The 13,170-nt window shown below is 41.7% G+C and overlaps 1 protein-coding gene and 1 long non-coding RNA gene across 8 annotated transcripts in view; one reads left to right on the top strand and one right to left on the bottom strand.

The window, feature by feature from the left end:
- The window catches only part of LOC131834200 (uncharacterized), a 109,863-nt gene that overhangs the window by 88,760 nt on the left and 7,933 nt on the right, over positions 1 to 13,170 (top strand). For both annotated transcript variants that reach the window (XR_009354790.1, XR_009354789.1), the window contains exon 3: positions 7,848 to 7,968. This is a non-coding gene — a long non-coding RNA (uncharacterized LOC131834200). The remainder of the gene's footprint in view (positions 1 to 7,847; positions 7,969 to 13,170) is intronic.
- FKBP5 (FKBP prolyl isomerase 5) overlaps positions 1,248 to 13,170 on the bottom strand; it is a 121,644-nt gene continuing 109,721 nt past the window's right edge. For 5 of the 6 annotated variants that reach the window (XM_059178526.1, XM_059178525.1, XM_059178529.1 and 2 more), the window contains exons 9-12: positions 12,852 to 12,935; positions 4,823 to 5,008; positions 2,496 to 2,735; positions 1,248 to 1,809 (exon numbers count right to left, since the gene is read on the bottom strand). In XM_059178526.1, the coding sequence (XP_059034509.1) occupies positions 1,705 to 1,809; positions 2,496 to 2,735; positions 4,823 to 5,008; positions 12,852 to 12,935 (615 nt within the window). In that variant the 3' untranslated portion in view covers positions 1,248 to 1,704. The remainder of the gene's footprint in view (positions 1,810 to 2,495; positions 2,736 to 4,822; positions 5,009 to 12,851; positions 12,936 to 13,170) is intronic. The other variant, XM_059178530.1, reaches the window with a different exon arrangement.

The raw sequence follows: 13,170 nt of genomic DNA, 5'->3' as shown, positions 1-13,170 counted from the left end.
TGCTTGTCATGTTTACTTGGTGAGACTGGGGCTTTTTAAAGAAATCTTATGAAAAAAGACAAGAATGAAAAATTAAAAGGATTCTAGTTGTCAAAGGAGAAACAATTCAATTTTCATTTGTTCTATGGAGAAGAAAACTGGTATAAATGGAAAGGATTTTATTTTTAGATTTCGATGTGGGTCCTAACCTAACAGGTGAAGTGTTTTGCTAAAACCACCATTAAAGTAAAAACTAGTAATTGCCAGTGTTCTTTAGGATTTTACCAAGTGAGATGTTCCAGGTTGGAGCTACTGTTTCCTTCGGTTGCAAATGTGGGCCTACAAGTGCTTCTCAGGCCGCAGGGAGAGAAAGCCACGCTCAGTCTCGCTTACCCGTGAGGACCAAGACTCCACTATGTGTATGTATTTTAAGACTTGCTCTGATTCCATGCTGTGGGACTGGAGCTTTTAGGTGAGATGTGTCTGCATGGGAAGCGGTTTTCAATTCTTTTTCACAACTCACACCAGAACAAAGAAGCCATCGGCAGGGAAAGAAAGCTACTGCGTGCCAAACCTGTGAGGAGAACCCTTAATGTACAAGAATACCACCTTCTTTTTTCAACTCCACAGATACTGTTTTTAAAAAATCAAGCTACTTAGTAGTAAAAAGTCAAAAAAAATTTTTTTTGCATGATAGAGGAGTGTAAGTAAAGTTTCATAAACCAGTATACATGTTTATGAGCCGGTAATTTTTAAAGACAAAAAAAAAAATTAAAAAGCTGCGTGGATCCTAAATGGATATGTAAATGAATCCACCCCAGGTCAGAGATATTTTAAGAACAGATCTTCAAATCTTAATAGCAAGGGTTAGAATGGTAATAGGAAACGGAGCAGCAGCAATGCTGGCTGGCAGTACTGTACTCAACATTACATCCTACAAGGGACAGAGGAGGGGAAAAAGCACAATTCTGGCATCTCAGAACTTAATCGACTGCAGGGGAAGCTAATCTAGAAACTCCCTCTGCTCATTATCATTGCTGAAGAATGTTTTGGGAAGGACAGACTCCCTCCTCCAGGGCCAGGCTGGGTGCAGAGAGTCCCACTCTCCCAAGCAGGCTGGCTTAGTGAGGGGGGAGTTCGGCTAAGTCAGCAAGCAAGTGACTGCTGAGATTCTGGCTTTTGAGTCTGGTGCTGCCGAGGACCTGAGGGAATTCCAGACCCCTCTCCCCATGGGTTCTATTGGATAAAAATGCTAGCACTTCAGTCAATTAAAAAACAAAACCTCCTCCTCCTCTCCCCCACCCAACGGTAGGAAAGGAGAAAGTCATGAAACATTTATTTTTAGGTTTCTGCAGTGCTATTAAAGTTCAATCAGATGTAACAGATAGCCTCAAATTGTTAGGATTATCTCAAGGGACCCTGAATTAGATATTGAAAGTTGACAGAAACTGAAATGAGCTGGACTTAGCTGCTGGCTCAATCTCGCCACACCAAGTCATTTCCATTTTGTTCCACCTGGAGTGGTCCCATGCCACCCCCTCAAGGAGAGCACTGGGCAGCAGCAGGGTGGCTGTTTTCTGGGAAGCTACTGGTTTTGCCATTTGCTTCCAGACTCACACAGACTCTAACAAACTTTACATTAAACACTGCTTAGTCCTGAGTTGGGTGAAAGCCCATGGAGGAGGGGGCCAAGTTCATTAGGGCTCTTCCCTCCTTTGCGTGGGGTCATACGTGGCCTCCAGCTTTTTCTTCCATCGCTTGACTTTCTGTTTCCTTTTCATTGGTGACCCCTTCTAAGGTCTTCTTGCCCATGGCTTTACTGGCCTCTTCCTGAGGAAGAAATAAGAAATCAAAAGAACTGAAACATTCAAATAATTCCTGGCTCCTGCTGACTGCTGGCCTGGCCTCAGACAGCAGGAGAGCATGGCGCATACTGCGCCAGGCCTGCCTGGGTGGCTAAGTCAGGGCAGTGCTGCCAGCAGTTACGAGGGGGTAGCTTTCACTTTTCTTTGGTGAACGTGCCTGGCTTGGTGGAGGGAGGAGGGAGTGCCGTGACTAGAGGGCAGGGGAGTGGAGGATGAGTTCAGGACCAGAATACAACTTGGCTGGAGAGGGCGCTGACAATGTAAAGGGTATGATGGTGGGGCTTCCCCATGGTGGCCAATTTCCTGGGAATATGGGAAGTCTCAACAAAGAAGCATTATCCGAAAAAATACTTGATGTGTTTGCTTTTTAAGCAAATTTTAGTACATCTCCAAGGAACTTCCTTTTCTCCTCTCTTCCATGGACATGTCAGTGCCTCACAACTGTGTATGTCTGGTGAGCAGAATAGCCTGTTCTACTTCTGGATCCAAACCAGCCTCAGATCGGGTCAGAAATCATTCTGTCCACTCTTGTGCCTCTCGGGTTGTCTACCTGCCTGTGTACCCTATGCTTAACCTTCTTGACACAAAAATCAAAGGGGCAAGGTCAGTTTTTGACATACCCGAAGGCAAGGGGGTTCTGTCTATACATACCTTCGCATCCTGCTCTGCAAACTTCTTGAACATGTTGGCGTATATCCTGCGGTCCCGCTCATTGTGCTCCTTAGCCTTTTTCTGGCACATGGAGATCTGTAGTCGTGCAGCCTTATTCTGGGGATTAACTTCCAGCACTTTTTCGAAGTCACCCTTGGCTGACTCAAACTCGTTCATGAGCAGCTGGGCTTCCCCCCTCCTGTACAAGCCCTTCTCATTGGCACTGTCTAGTCCAAGGGCCTAGGGACAGATGGTCTACATTTTAGAAAGCATGAATATAATTTGTGGACATTTCAAAGAAGTTCAGTATTTAAATGACTTACCAAAGCTTTCTGGCCAAGGGGACTAAAAAAAGCGTATTAAAGAGATAAGACTCAAGGTAATTAAATAATGTTGATCAAAACACAACTAACTATACCCAAATGGACTTCTGTATTTAATGCAATTTCTATAATGATCCCAAGGGGACTTGGGAGGGGCCTCTGTAGAAGTTCATTTTAAAATTCAGTGGAAGAAGTAAATGCCCAAAATGGCAGAGAAAATTTTGGGGAAAAAAAAATAGGAGGGGACTGACCTACCACAAGGGGAAAAAAACCATTATGAAACCACTGAAATTAAAAGTTTGATTGCTAGTCTATGTGCAAACAGTTCCATGGAACAGAACGAAGCATTCAGAAACAGATTCCTGTGTAAGTATATTAAAAAATTTAAGAGGGACAAAGGTGGGAATGTAAATCAGTAGGGAAAGGATTAACTTGGCAATAAATGGAGCTGAGACTAGCTATAAACATGGAAAATAAGAATTAAATTTTTACCTCATATCAAAACACGAAAGATTCTAGGCCAAATACACTTACATGCAATCTCCCCCATCAAAATATAATAGTTATTTTTTTAATCAGTTTTTTAAAAAGCACACCTAGTTAGAGTAGGTTTTGCAAGTACTTAACAGCATTATTTTTATCATCTTAGGGTGGGGGAGAACTATCTAGTTAGAAAGTAAAAGATCTGACAGATATTAAAATATTAACACTATACTTACAAGCGAGGAGAACAAGGTTCCTACTGGCAGGCAAAGGGTTAACAGTAATAATGTACAGACTGCCTCAATCAATATAAATCAGACAAATAATCTAGTTGAAGCATATGAACATGCAATTCACAGAAGAAATGCAAATGACTAATAATGAAAAGATGTATGATTTCATTAGTAACCAAAAATAAAAACGAAAACAAGAATTTTTTTTGTTGCCAATAATAATGAGAAAAAAACACATGGATAATATTCAATAATCCCAGGTTTTGGCTCTGTATTTCCATACCTGGAAATTGAGCCTGTAGAAACAATCCCAGAAGTATATGGAAGTGGCCTGTGTACATCCTCTATGGAAGCAGCTCCAAGTCTATCATACGTAAGTCTTGAAATGCTTAAGTTAAGTCTGTTCTTATTACATTGAACCTGAGGAGTTCTTATATCCAATATCAAATACCACAGATTTAAGAAAAGTCATAGATTGTAAGAATTTTAACTTTTTTTTTTTCTTCTAAAGTAGGCTTCATGCCCAGTGTGGAGCCCAATGTGGGGCTTGAAATTAGGACCCTGAGATCATGACCAGAGCCGAGAGCAAGAGTTGAATGCTTAACTCCCTGAGCCACCCAGGCACCCCAATTTTAACAAAACTACTCATAACATATTATAGTCTATGCATCAGAAAAGCCTCACTGTGTGGTGTCTGGGTGGCTCAGTCAGTTAAGCATCTGATTGTTGATTTTGGCTCAGGCCATGATCTCAGGGTTGTGGGATGGAGCCCGTGTCAGGCTCCTTGCTCAATGGAGAGTCCGCTGGAGATTCTCCCTCTGCCTCTCCCCTCCCCCACTCTCTTGCGTGCGTGTGCACACTCTTTCCCTCTAAAAGAAATAAATCTTAAAAAGAAAAATCTGAATGCAATCGCAATCTGAGTTTCCCAATTCATAATGAGAAACAAATAATCCCAAGTAAACAAGTGTATATAAGAAAGCAAAATGAGGGCGCCTGGGTGGCTCAGTGGGTTGAGCCGCTGCCTTCGGCTCAGGTCATGATCTCAGGGTCCTGGGATCGAGGCCCGCATCAGGCTCTCTGCTCAGCGGGGAGCCTGCTTCCCTCTCTCTCTGCCTGCCTCTCTGTCTACTTGTGATCTCTCTGTCAAATAAATAAAATCTTTAAAAAAAAAAAAAAAAGAAAGCAAAATGAAAAGCCCTCCACCCCTTGGCTTAGAAAAAGTAAAAGATGACCAAGTATGAAGATGGAGAAAAAGATCTGGAATATCTACATGCACATCACTCGTTACCTTATCACAGCATTCCACAGCTTTGGTGTATTCTCGAAGCTTCAGGTAGCACATGGCCAGGTTCAGGAAGGCAGCAAGCAGAAATGACTCAGAAGCTTTAGACTCCTTTTCTGATAAGCCATATTCCATCTCTAGCCAGGACACGATCTTCCCATATTGAATCACTGCCTGCATGTACTTGCCTCCCTAGGAGAAAAAAAGCTAGGGATTATTTCTTGTAAAGACTCTGGAGGGGATACCCAAGAACTGTAAGCTCAGGCCTCCCCGAGACAACCAAATCCTCCAAATGAAACAATCCCCTCATACTAACCATGATATTTGATCCGTTCTTTCTGCTCTTAGGAGACGGCCATGCAGGCCCCCTTTCCCATTCTCTCTGCAGTGCCAGTGGCCTCTGAGCTGGTTGAGGACAGTGCACTCTACAATGCTGTTTGTTCTCCAGCAAGTACCATCTCATCCTTTTCCGAGGGGACAGTTCTTCCAGCAGGAGGGCATCAAGGCTTTGGGTGACATTCTTTGGTGCTAGTGTTTATCACACTTTCATAAGGCTGGTGAGTAGTTTTAGACTCTATCACTAGTTTACTTGAAGGGGAAGTTACCTTTCCCTTTTCTCCTGATGATCAGCACTCCACAGTAGAGACTACGTGCTGGTAAGTGCCAGTCACAAATACAGAAAACCTTAGTTATCTAAACCAGGAGTTGCCAAACTTTTTCTGTAAAGGGGATAATAAATATTTTAGGCTTTGCAGGCCAAACAGTCTCTGTTGCAACTCGGTCAACAGTAGTGCAAAAGTAGTCACAGACAATATGTAAATATGTTTGATCCCTAAACACAGGGCTTTGGGCTATGACTCCCCGTGTAGTTGAAAATCTGTGTAGAACTTATTTTAAATGATTTAATTACTTATCATTTTATTAATTTTTTTTATCATGACAAGGGTACTCTTTCATTCCCCTCACCTAGCTCCCCTCTAGTAACGGTCAGTTTGTTCTCTGTAGTTAAGTCTGTTTCTTGGTTGGTCTTCACACCCCTGCCCTTTTCTCATTTGTTTCTTAAATTCCACATGAGTGAAATCATCCGGTGTTTTGTCTTTCTCTGACTTATTTCACTTAGCATCATATTCTCTATCTGCATCCGTGTCATTGCAAATGGCAAGATTTCATTCTTTTTATGGCTGAATAATATTCTACTATATATTTACTCTGTATCTTATCTATCATGTACTGATAGACACTTGGGTCCATATCTTGGCTATTATAAATAATGCTGCAATACACATAGGGGTGCCTGTATCCCTTTGAATTACTGTTTTTGTGTGGGTAAACACCTACTAGTGTGATTACTGGATCACAGGACAGTTCTACTTTTAACTTTCCAGGAACCTCCAAACTGTTTTCCACAGTGGCTGTACCAGTTTGCATTCCCACTAACAGTACAAGGAGGTTCCCCTTTCTCTGCATCCTTGCCAATAGTTGTTGCTTCTTGTGTTGTTGATTTTAGCCATTCTAATAGGTGTGAGGTGATATCTGATTGTGGTTTTCATTTGCATTTCCCTGATGATGAGTGTTTATATAATTGTGACTTCCCCCAAACTTTACTCATAGTCTACTGTTGACTGGAAGTTTTATTGATAACAGACAACTGAGCAACACATTTTACCTGTTATTTGTATTATATATGGTATTCTTACAATAAATATTAAAACAAAATGTTATTCAGAAAACCATAAAAGAAAATACATTTATGATACTGTACTGCATTTATCGAAAAAAGTCCGTATATAATTGGACTGGTGTAGTTCAAAGCCATGTTGCTCAAGGGTTGCTTGTAAGTGTATGTGGCTGTGTCCTAGTAGAATGTTACTTCCTAAAACGATGTAGTCTGCTGACCTCTGATCTACAGACAATGGAAATACACATAGTTGAACAGCATACAACATAAATAACTAAGACACAAATCACATAGATGTCAGCCGGTGAACTACATGAGAAAAATCTCCTACCGTATTTTTGCTCTTACCTGATTGGTAGAAAATTAACAATTATGAATAACAACTGTGTAGTTAATTTGTGTGAATTAATTATATATATGCTCCATGCAAGAAATTATGGGGCCAGGACAATGTGTTTATTGCCATTTTAGGATGAAAGAAGTGACAGCTGGTAAATACACAAATAAAAGGGGGTACAGGTGAGGAATCTCCTCTGAAGGATTTGACTATAAGCCTGAAAGCAGATGACACATCCTATCAGGTGGCAGAATTGTCGCCAGATCCCTGAAGTCTGACCCATGAGCAGTGTTAAGATCATGTTGCTAGGACTTACCACAGTCAAAGCAGTGTATATACCTCAATGTAGAGGTTTTTCCCCATACTCCAAAGGTCACCCAAAGACTAAGAAGAGAGAAACCCGGAGCAAATCTACGAGAATGTTCTAGTTACAAAAGACTTCAAGTGTCTGGTATAAGAAACGAGCTCCACTCGTAGAAAGAAGCCCTGATGCTGATTTTTGGTGATGAGGATGGGGCAGACCAGTTCCAAGTGGAAGGTCTAAGTCCGAAATAAAGGAAGGCTACATGCCCCACTGAACATCCCACTTCACAGGTGACTTGTTTAGGGAACAGAAGACTTATAGCACCCACAGGTTCTGCGATAGAAGGGCAGTGCGAAAAAATTCTGAAGAGTTTTGAAGGAACGCGTACTAAAATCAAAGTTTATTATCCTCTCGGCCTCAGACATTTGTGATACGGTTATTTATAAGAAAATGAAATCCAGGCCCTTTTATAACAAATGCTGAAATTTTTGAGAAAATTATATTATGCATGCTATGGACTGAACTGTGTGTCTCCTGTGCCCCTGATTCACAGGGTGAAGGCCTATCTCTAATATGATGGTATCTGGAGATGGGGCCTTTGGCAAGTAATCAGGTTTCAGTGGGATCGAGGATGGGGGCCCTCATGATGTACTTAATCCCGTTGCAAGAGACACCACAGAACTTCCTTCCTCGCTTTCTCCCCTGCCGCTAGCACCTAGGAGAGTTCATTCAGGACACAGCAAGCAGGCAGCCATCTGGAACCCAAAGAGAGCACGCTCACAAGACACCAACCCTGCTGGCACCTTGATCTTAGACTTCCAGTCTCCAGAAATGTGAGTAAACTCCTGTTCTTTATATCACCCAGTCTAGAAGATATTGTTATGGCAGCCCAAGGTAATAAAGACAACACTTACATTTTATCAGAGCCTGAGGTCCACTACTTTTTGAGGCACTACAGAGAAGAAAGTCCTCCTGAGTTTCAGGGTTTGTCATTTCTTTCTTTCTGTCTTTTCTCTTGCTGGATGGGGAGCAACTGAGGATAGGAATCATGTCTTATCCCTTTGGAATATCCAAAGATACTTAGCACAAAGAAGCCCTAGTAAAGATCTGAAGAAATAGTAAGGTCAAAGATAGAACTATGCAATCAAAACTTTCTCTATCATGGGGAGCAAAAATGGAGAAGTGCATAGAAATGAAAGGTATCATTTTATTTAGATTAGTAAGGAGGACAGGTATTTTCTCTGTTCTGTCAGTTGCTTCTTTCTTGTCCTCCTCAAATGTACCTGTTACCTTTTCTTTTTATCTCCTAATGTATTATCATAGAGAAAGAAAAAAGCCACGGAGGACAATGACTCAGATCTTATAATAATGGTAGGTTCTGGGGTACCTGGGTGGCTCAGTCGGTTAAGCACCTGCCTTTGCTCAGCCTGTGACCCAGGGTCCTGGGATTGAGCTCCACATTGGGCTCCTTGCTCAGGCAGGAGCCTGCTTCTCCTTCTGCCCATCCCCTCGCTTGAGCACTTTCCTGTTCTCTCTTTCAGATAAATTAATAATAATAATAATAATAATAATAATAATAATAATAATAATGGTAGGTTCTAAATAATAGAATGGTAGAGGGCTATGGTTTCAAAAAACAAGCAAACAAACCAAAAAGCCAAAACTCAAAAAACCTAACAGACTTTGTAACAGTTCCTTTACATTTATACAGCATTTTAATTTCTTGAAAGCTCTTTCATCTGTCTCCTGACTGTACTTAGAGCTCAACTTCCAACGAACAAGAATCTCGTTTTGTGGTATTTCTGCTTCTAATGTACTAAAACAAGAGTTTTCAGCGTGGGGGTGATTCTGCTCCCTGGGGGGGCATCTGGCAATATTTTGTCACAGCTGCAAGGAATGTGTGCAAGGAGTGTGCGTGCTACTGGCATCTAGTGGGCAGAAGCCAGGGCTGCTGCTACACATCCTGTAAAGCACAGGACAGCCTCTCAGCATCACAGAGCTACACAGCCCCAAATGTCAGTAGTGCCACGGCTGAGAAATGCTGTGCTAAATGAATAAAGGGAGAAGAAAGAAGGCAGGGCGGACACTTCCTTAGGAGTTTTTTTAAAAACCAGAAATTCTAGAGTTATGGATGACTTGTTCCTAAATTACAGCATTGGTTTCTTGGTTCAGCAAAGTCAAAACACAGCAAAGCCTGGTTTGTCTGAAAAGGGTTTGGTGGTTGAACCAGGATCCTTAACTAACTTGCTCGAGAAATGCTTTTTTCGCAAGGAGCACAAGGGGGCATGAGAGTCCCGTATCACTGCAGTGTCCTCAGCCTTCTTACCACTCTGTCTCCAAGTCAGAAAAGAGAAACACTAGTCAAGTCTGATAGTTAATGCTCCTGTCCTGCAGGACACTATCAGCTCTGAGGGCAAAAATCAGGTCTGCTTAATTGGCTTGCACAAAGCCTGGCACAATAGCATGTTGTTCTCTGTTAATTATTTTCAGAGTTAAATGAAGAGAATCTTCTGCCTTTCTTCTCTTTAGCCTTCAGAGGTTGATATGAGGAGCTGACAATCTAAACAGCAAAACGACTCCCATTTTAAAACTGAGTGCAATTCAGCTCTTTACTAACGGGAGAAATCTACCTACTTATGTGTAAACCAAATTCACAGGTCGATGAAAACGGAGCTGTAATGTACTAGATGGCATGAAATGTAGATTTTTTACTTCGCCCCATCTCTGCTCTCACCCACACATCTGGACTCTGTGCGTGTGTTCAACGTGCCAAGTCAAACACTCGGAAATACGAAGCCCAGGAGGGCACAGTGGCAGATTGAAACCTGCCCTGAAATTTTAAAAGGGAATGTGTACAGGAAACTATCTACCAACCATTTTTAAGTCTTACATCTAAAACTAGGACCACTGCTGGGATCTTTTACCTATAATTATGAAGGTGCCTCAAGGGAAGTCTCTAGTAGTACAAAATGTTCAGAGACATTCTGGGAGAAAAGTCTTAGGTCAGTGGTTTTCAACCTTACATTAATTTTCCCCCAACAGACTAATGTTTTGACAGATTTTGTCTATCAAACTGCATGTCAAAAATAATATGTTCCATATGTGTGACTGCTGATCCAGATTTTATCCAAAGATCAGTAATTTTTAGAAGGTTCTTAATATTATGAAATACACAAATCACTACTGCAATTGTGATGCTCAGAAGTGACAAAGTTAAGTAACCGTACGGACACAGAAACCCTGCTTTCTGCCACCGATCAGTAATTCTGGCCATCTCTGTGTTCAGCACACAGCAATACAACACATGGCTTTGCCACATTACTTCATTACCAATACTGTTCCCTAAAGTTCTGAGTCATCAGCAACCAATTAGAGCTTCTGAATAGCTGAGCTGTTTTACTACACAGAGTTGATATAATTCTAGTCAGATGCCAAAACCCCAACTCCCCCCCATCCCCAAACTATTAATATTCTACTTAGAAGTTTGGGAAGTAAAAATACAGTAAGGACTTTTATAGACTCCAGGTTTATAGGAAACACCATTTGGGACCTATGGTTCTAAGGGATTTTACAAAAAAATATTTCATTCTAGCATATTGTGTATTTGAGTCTACACATAACTCATGTGGAAGCTTACTTGAATAGCTTAGAAGTAGCCAATATAGTTCAATTAGAAAAAATCAAAATTACTTTTCAAGAGTTTTGAATATCACAGAACTTTAGAGCTGAAAAAAGACTTGGGGATCATTTAATCTAACCCCATCACTTTTAAAAAAAGATTTTACTTATTTATTTATTGAGAGAGAGAGAGAGGGCACAAGCAGGCAGAGAGAGGAGCAGGTTCCCTGCTGAGCAAGGAGCCCCATGCAGGGGTCAATTCCAGGACCCTGGGATCATGACCTGAGCCAAAGGCAGACGCTTAACTGACTGAGCCACCCATGTGTCCCGTCATCACTTTTTTAAAGATTTTATTTATTTATTTGAGAGAGAAAGGGAGAAAGCAGGGAGAGTAGTAGAAGGAGAGGGATAAGCAGACTCCCCGATGAGAGTGGAGCCCGATGCAGAGCTCGAGCCCATGACCTTGAGATCACTGTCTGAGCTGAAATCAAAAGTTGGATGCCCAGGGCACCTGTGTGGCTCAGTTGTTAAGCATCTGCCTTTGGCTCAGGTCATGACCCTGGGATCCTGGGATCAAGCCCCGCATCAGGCTCTCTGCTCAGCGGGAAGCCTGCTTCTCTTTCTTGCACTCCCCCTGCTTGTGTTCCCTCTCTCACTGTCTCTCTCTGTCAAACTAATAAATAAAATCTTTAAAAAAAAAAAAGAGTTGGATGCCCAATCCACTGAGCCATACAGGCGCCCGTAACTCTATCACCTTTCACACACAAGAGTAACCTCTTTCAATGTTAAATATCTTTAAACCACTTGGAGCCATAAAGCCCGGTTTTCCCAATTTGGAGCTTATTACACTATTCCCCCAAGCTTTCCAGTGATCCATACACATTACCTTAGTATATATAATAGCTATAGATAAATATAAATAATCATATATTAACTATTCCAACAGATTTCAAATGTGTTTAGCTATAACCCACAGTAAGAAATACGTTTTCAATTATGATCCAGTGCCCACTCACACACAACTGAACAAATTTTATGAAACAAAATTTATCTTTACTACATAATGCAATACACTTCCACTAAATTGGTATCATGGCCCAATAATGGGTCTGTTTCCACAGTCTGAAAAACAACCACGGCACGTGTTGGCCCTTCTGTGTGAATTCTGCCTTGGTTATATAGTCTTACATCATTCTCTAGCTGTTTCACAGGAGGCAGCACTGCTTACCCCCTGCCCCAGACAAGGCTGTCCGTGCAAAAGCAAGTCTCAGAGCAGATGCTCCATAAACAAGAAGAAAAAAAAAACCTTGACAAAACTCCATTCTTTCACTTTCTTCCTCTCTAAACCCTTTCTGCTGGGCATGGAGAAGGTACTTGGTTGGGGGTGGGGAAGCAATGGCAATGGGCAGAACATTCTGATGAGAACTGCTATTTCTTTTTCTCTTATCTCGGGGGGTTTAAGATCTAAGTGAGGAAGTAACACATTCATTCCTAGATATAACTAGAAAGGGCTTTCAAGAAGCAATCAGTAACGAATGTCATTCAGGAGTTTCTCAAGATTCCTCACAAAACCAAATGTGGCAGGGATCATGTTGGCCACTAGAGGAACTGAATATTCTCTTCCTTTTGGTTTCTTCTGGAATCTGTGCGAGTTCTTTCCTTTTGTCATGTGCCTCCGTGGCTCGACCGAGACAGCGGAAAGGAAGATGATGTGAAACTTACCTCCACGAATTCTCACTTGCTAACAATTATCCGATTCATTAATTCTACACTTGCTGAGTGCCAACTATGTACCAAAAAGATGCCTTAGGTCTTGCGAGATACAGTGGAGGGTGGGCAAGCCAGAACTGGCCTGCCTTTATGAATGGTTACAATCTGGAGTAGAATGTGTAAAAGAAACCTCTGTATTCTTTTTGTCACATTAATCCATTCCTTCTCACCATTTCTAATGCTGAAAATGACAGACTTGTAAAAATTCAGACTTACTCTTACCCAAAAGGGTGCTGTTAGAATTCAGAGTAGGGGATGTCAGTACAACTCACTGACAACCTGAACAAATTCTTTGTGATGGAAAAGACTGTACAAGGACTCAACACACCTTGAAATACACAGTTCCCTTCTCTTTGACAATGGCAGCCTGCTCCAATTTTTCTTTGGTGTCCATCTCCCAGGATTCTTTGGCCTGTTGTGTAAATTTGTAACAACGGTTAGATGAACAGAGAAGGAAAGAGCATCAGCTAATGGCTGTAAGAACACACAGCAGCTTCTTCTAGGATACCCACACCTCAAAATGCACTGGCTCTTAAAACTGGGTGCCACTGCCCACTCACTGCTAGGCTAGAACTCACCTTCCACAATGACCAAGCTGCAGTCTGGCCCATGGTGCCCAAGAAGGAAGAGCAGGCAAAAGCACAGTA

Source organism: Mustela lutreola, chromosome 6 (genome assembly GCF_030435805.1).
Source record: "Mustela lutreola isolate mMusLut2 chromosome 6, mMusLut2.pri, whole genome shotgun sequence".
NCBI classification, from domain to species: Eukaryota; Metazoa; Chordata; class Mammalia; order Carnivora; family Mustelidae; genus Mustela; species Mustela lutreola.
Note: the sequence above shows the minus strand (reverse complement) of the source record. Positions and strands in the feature narration are given on the sequence as shown.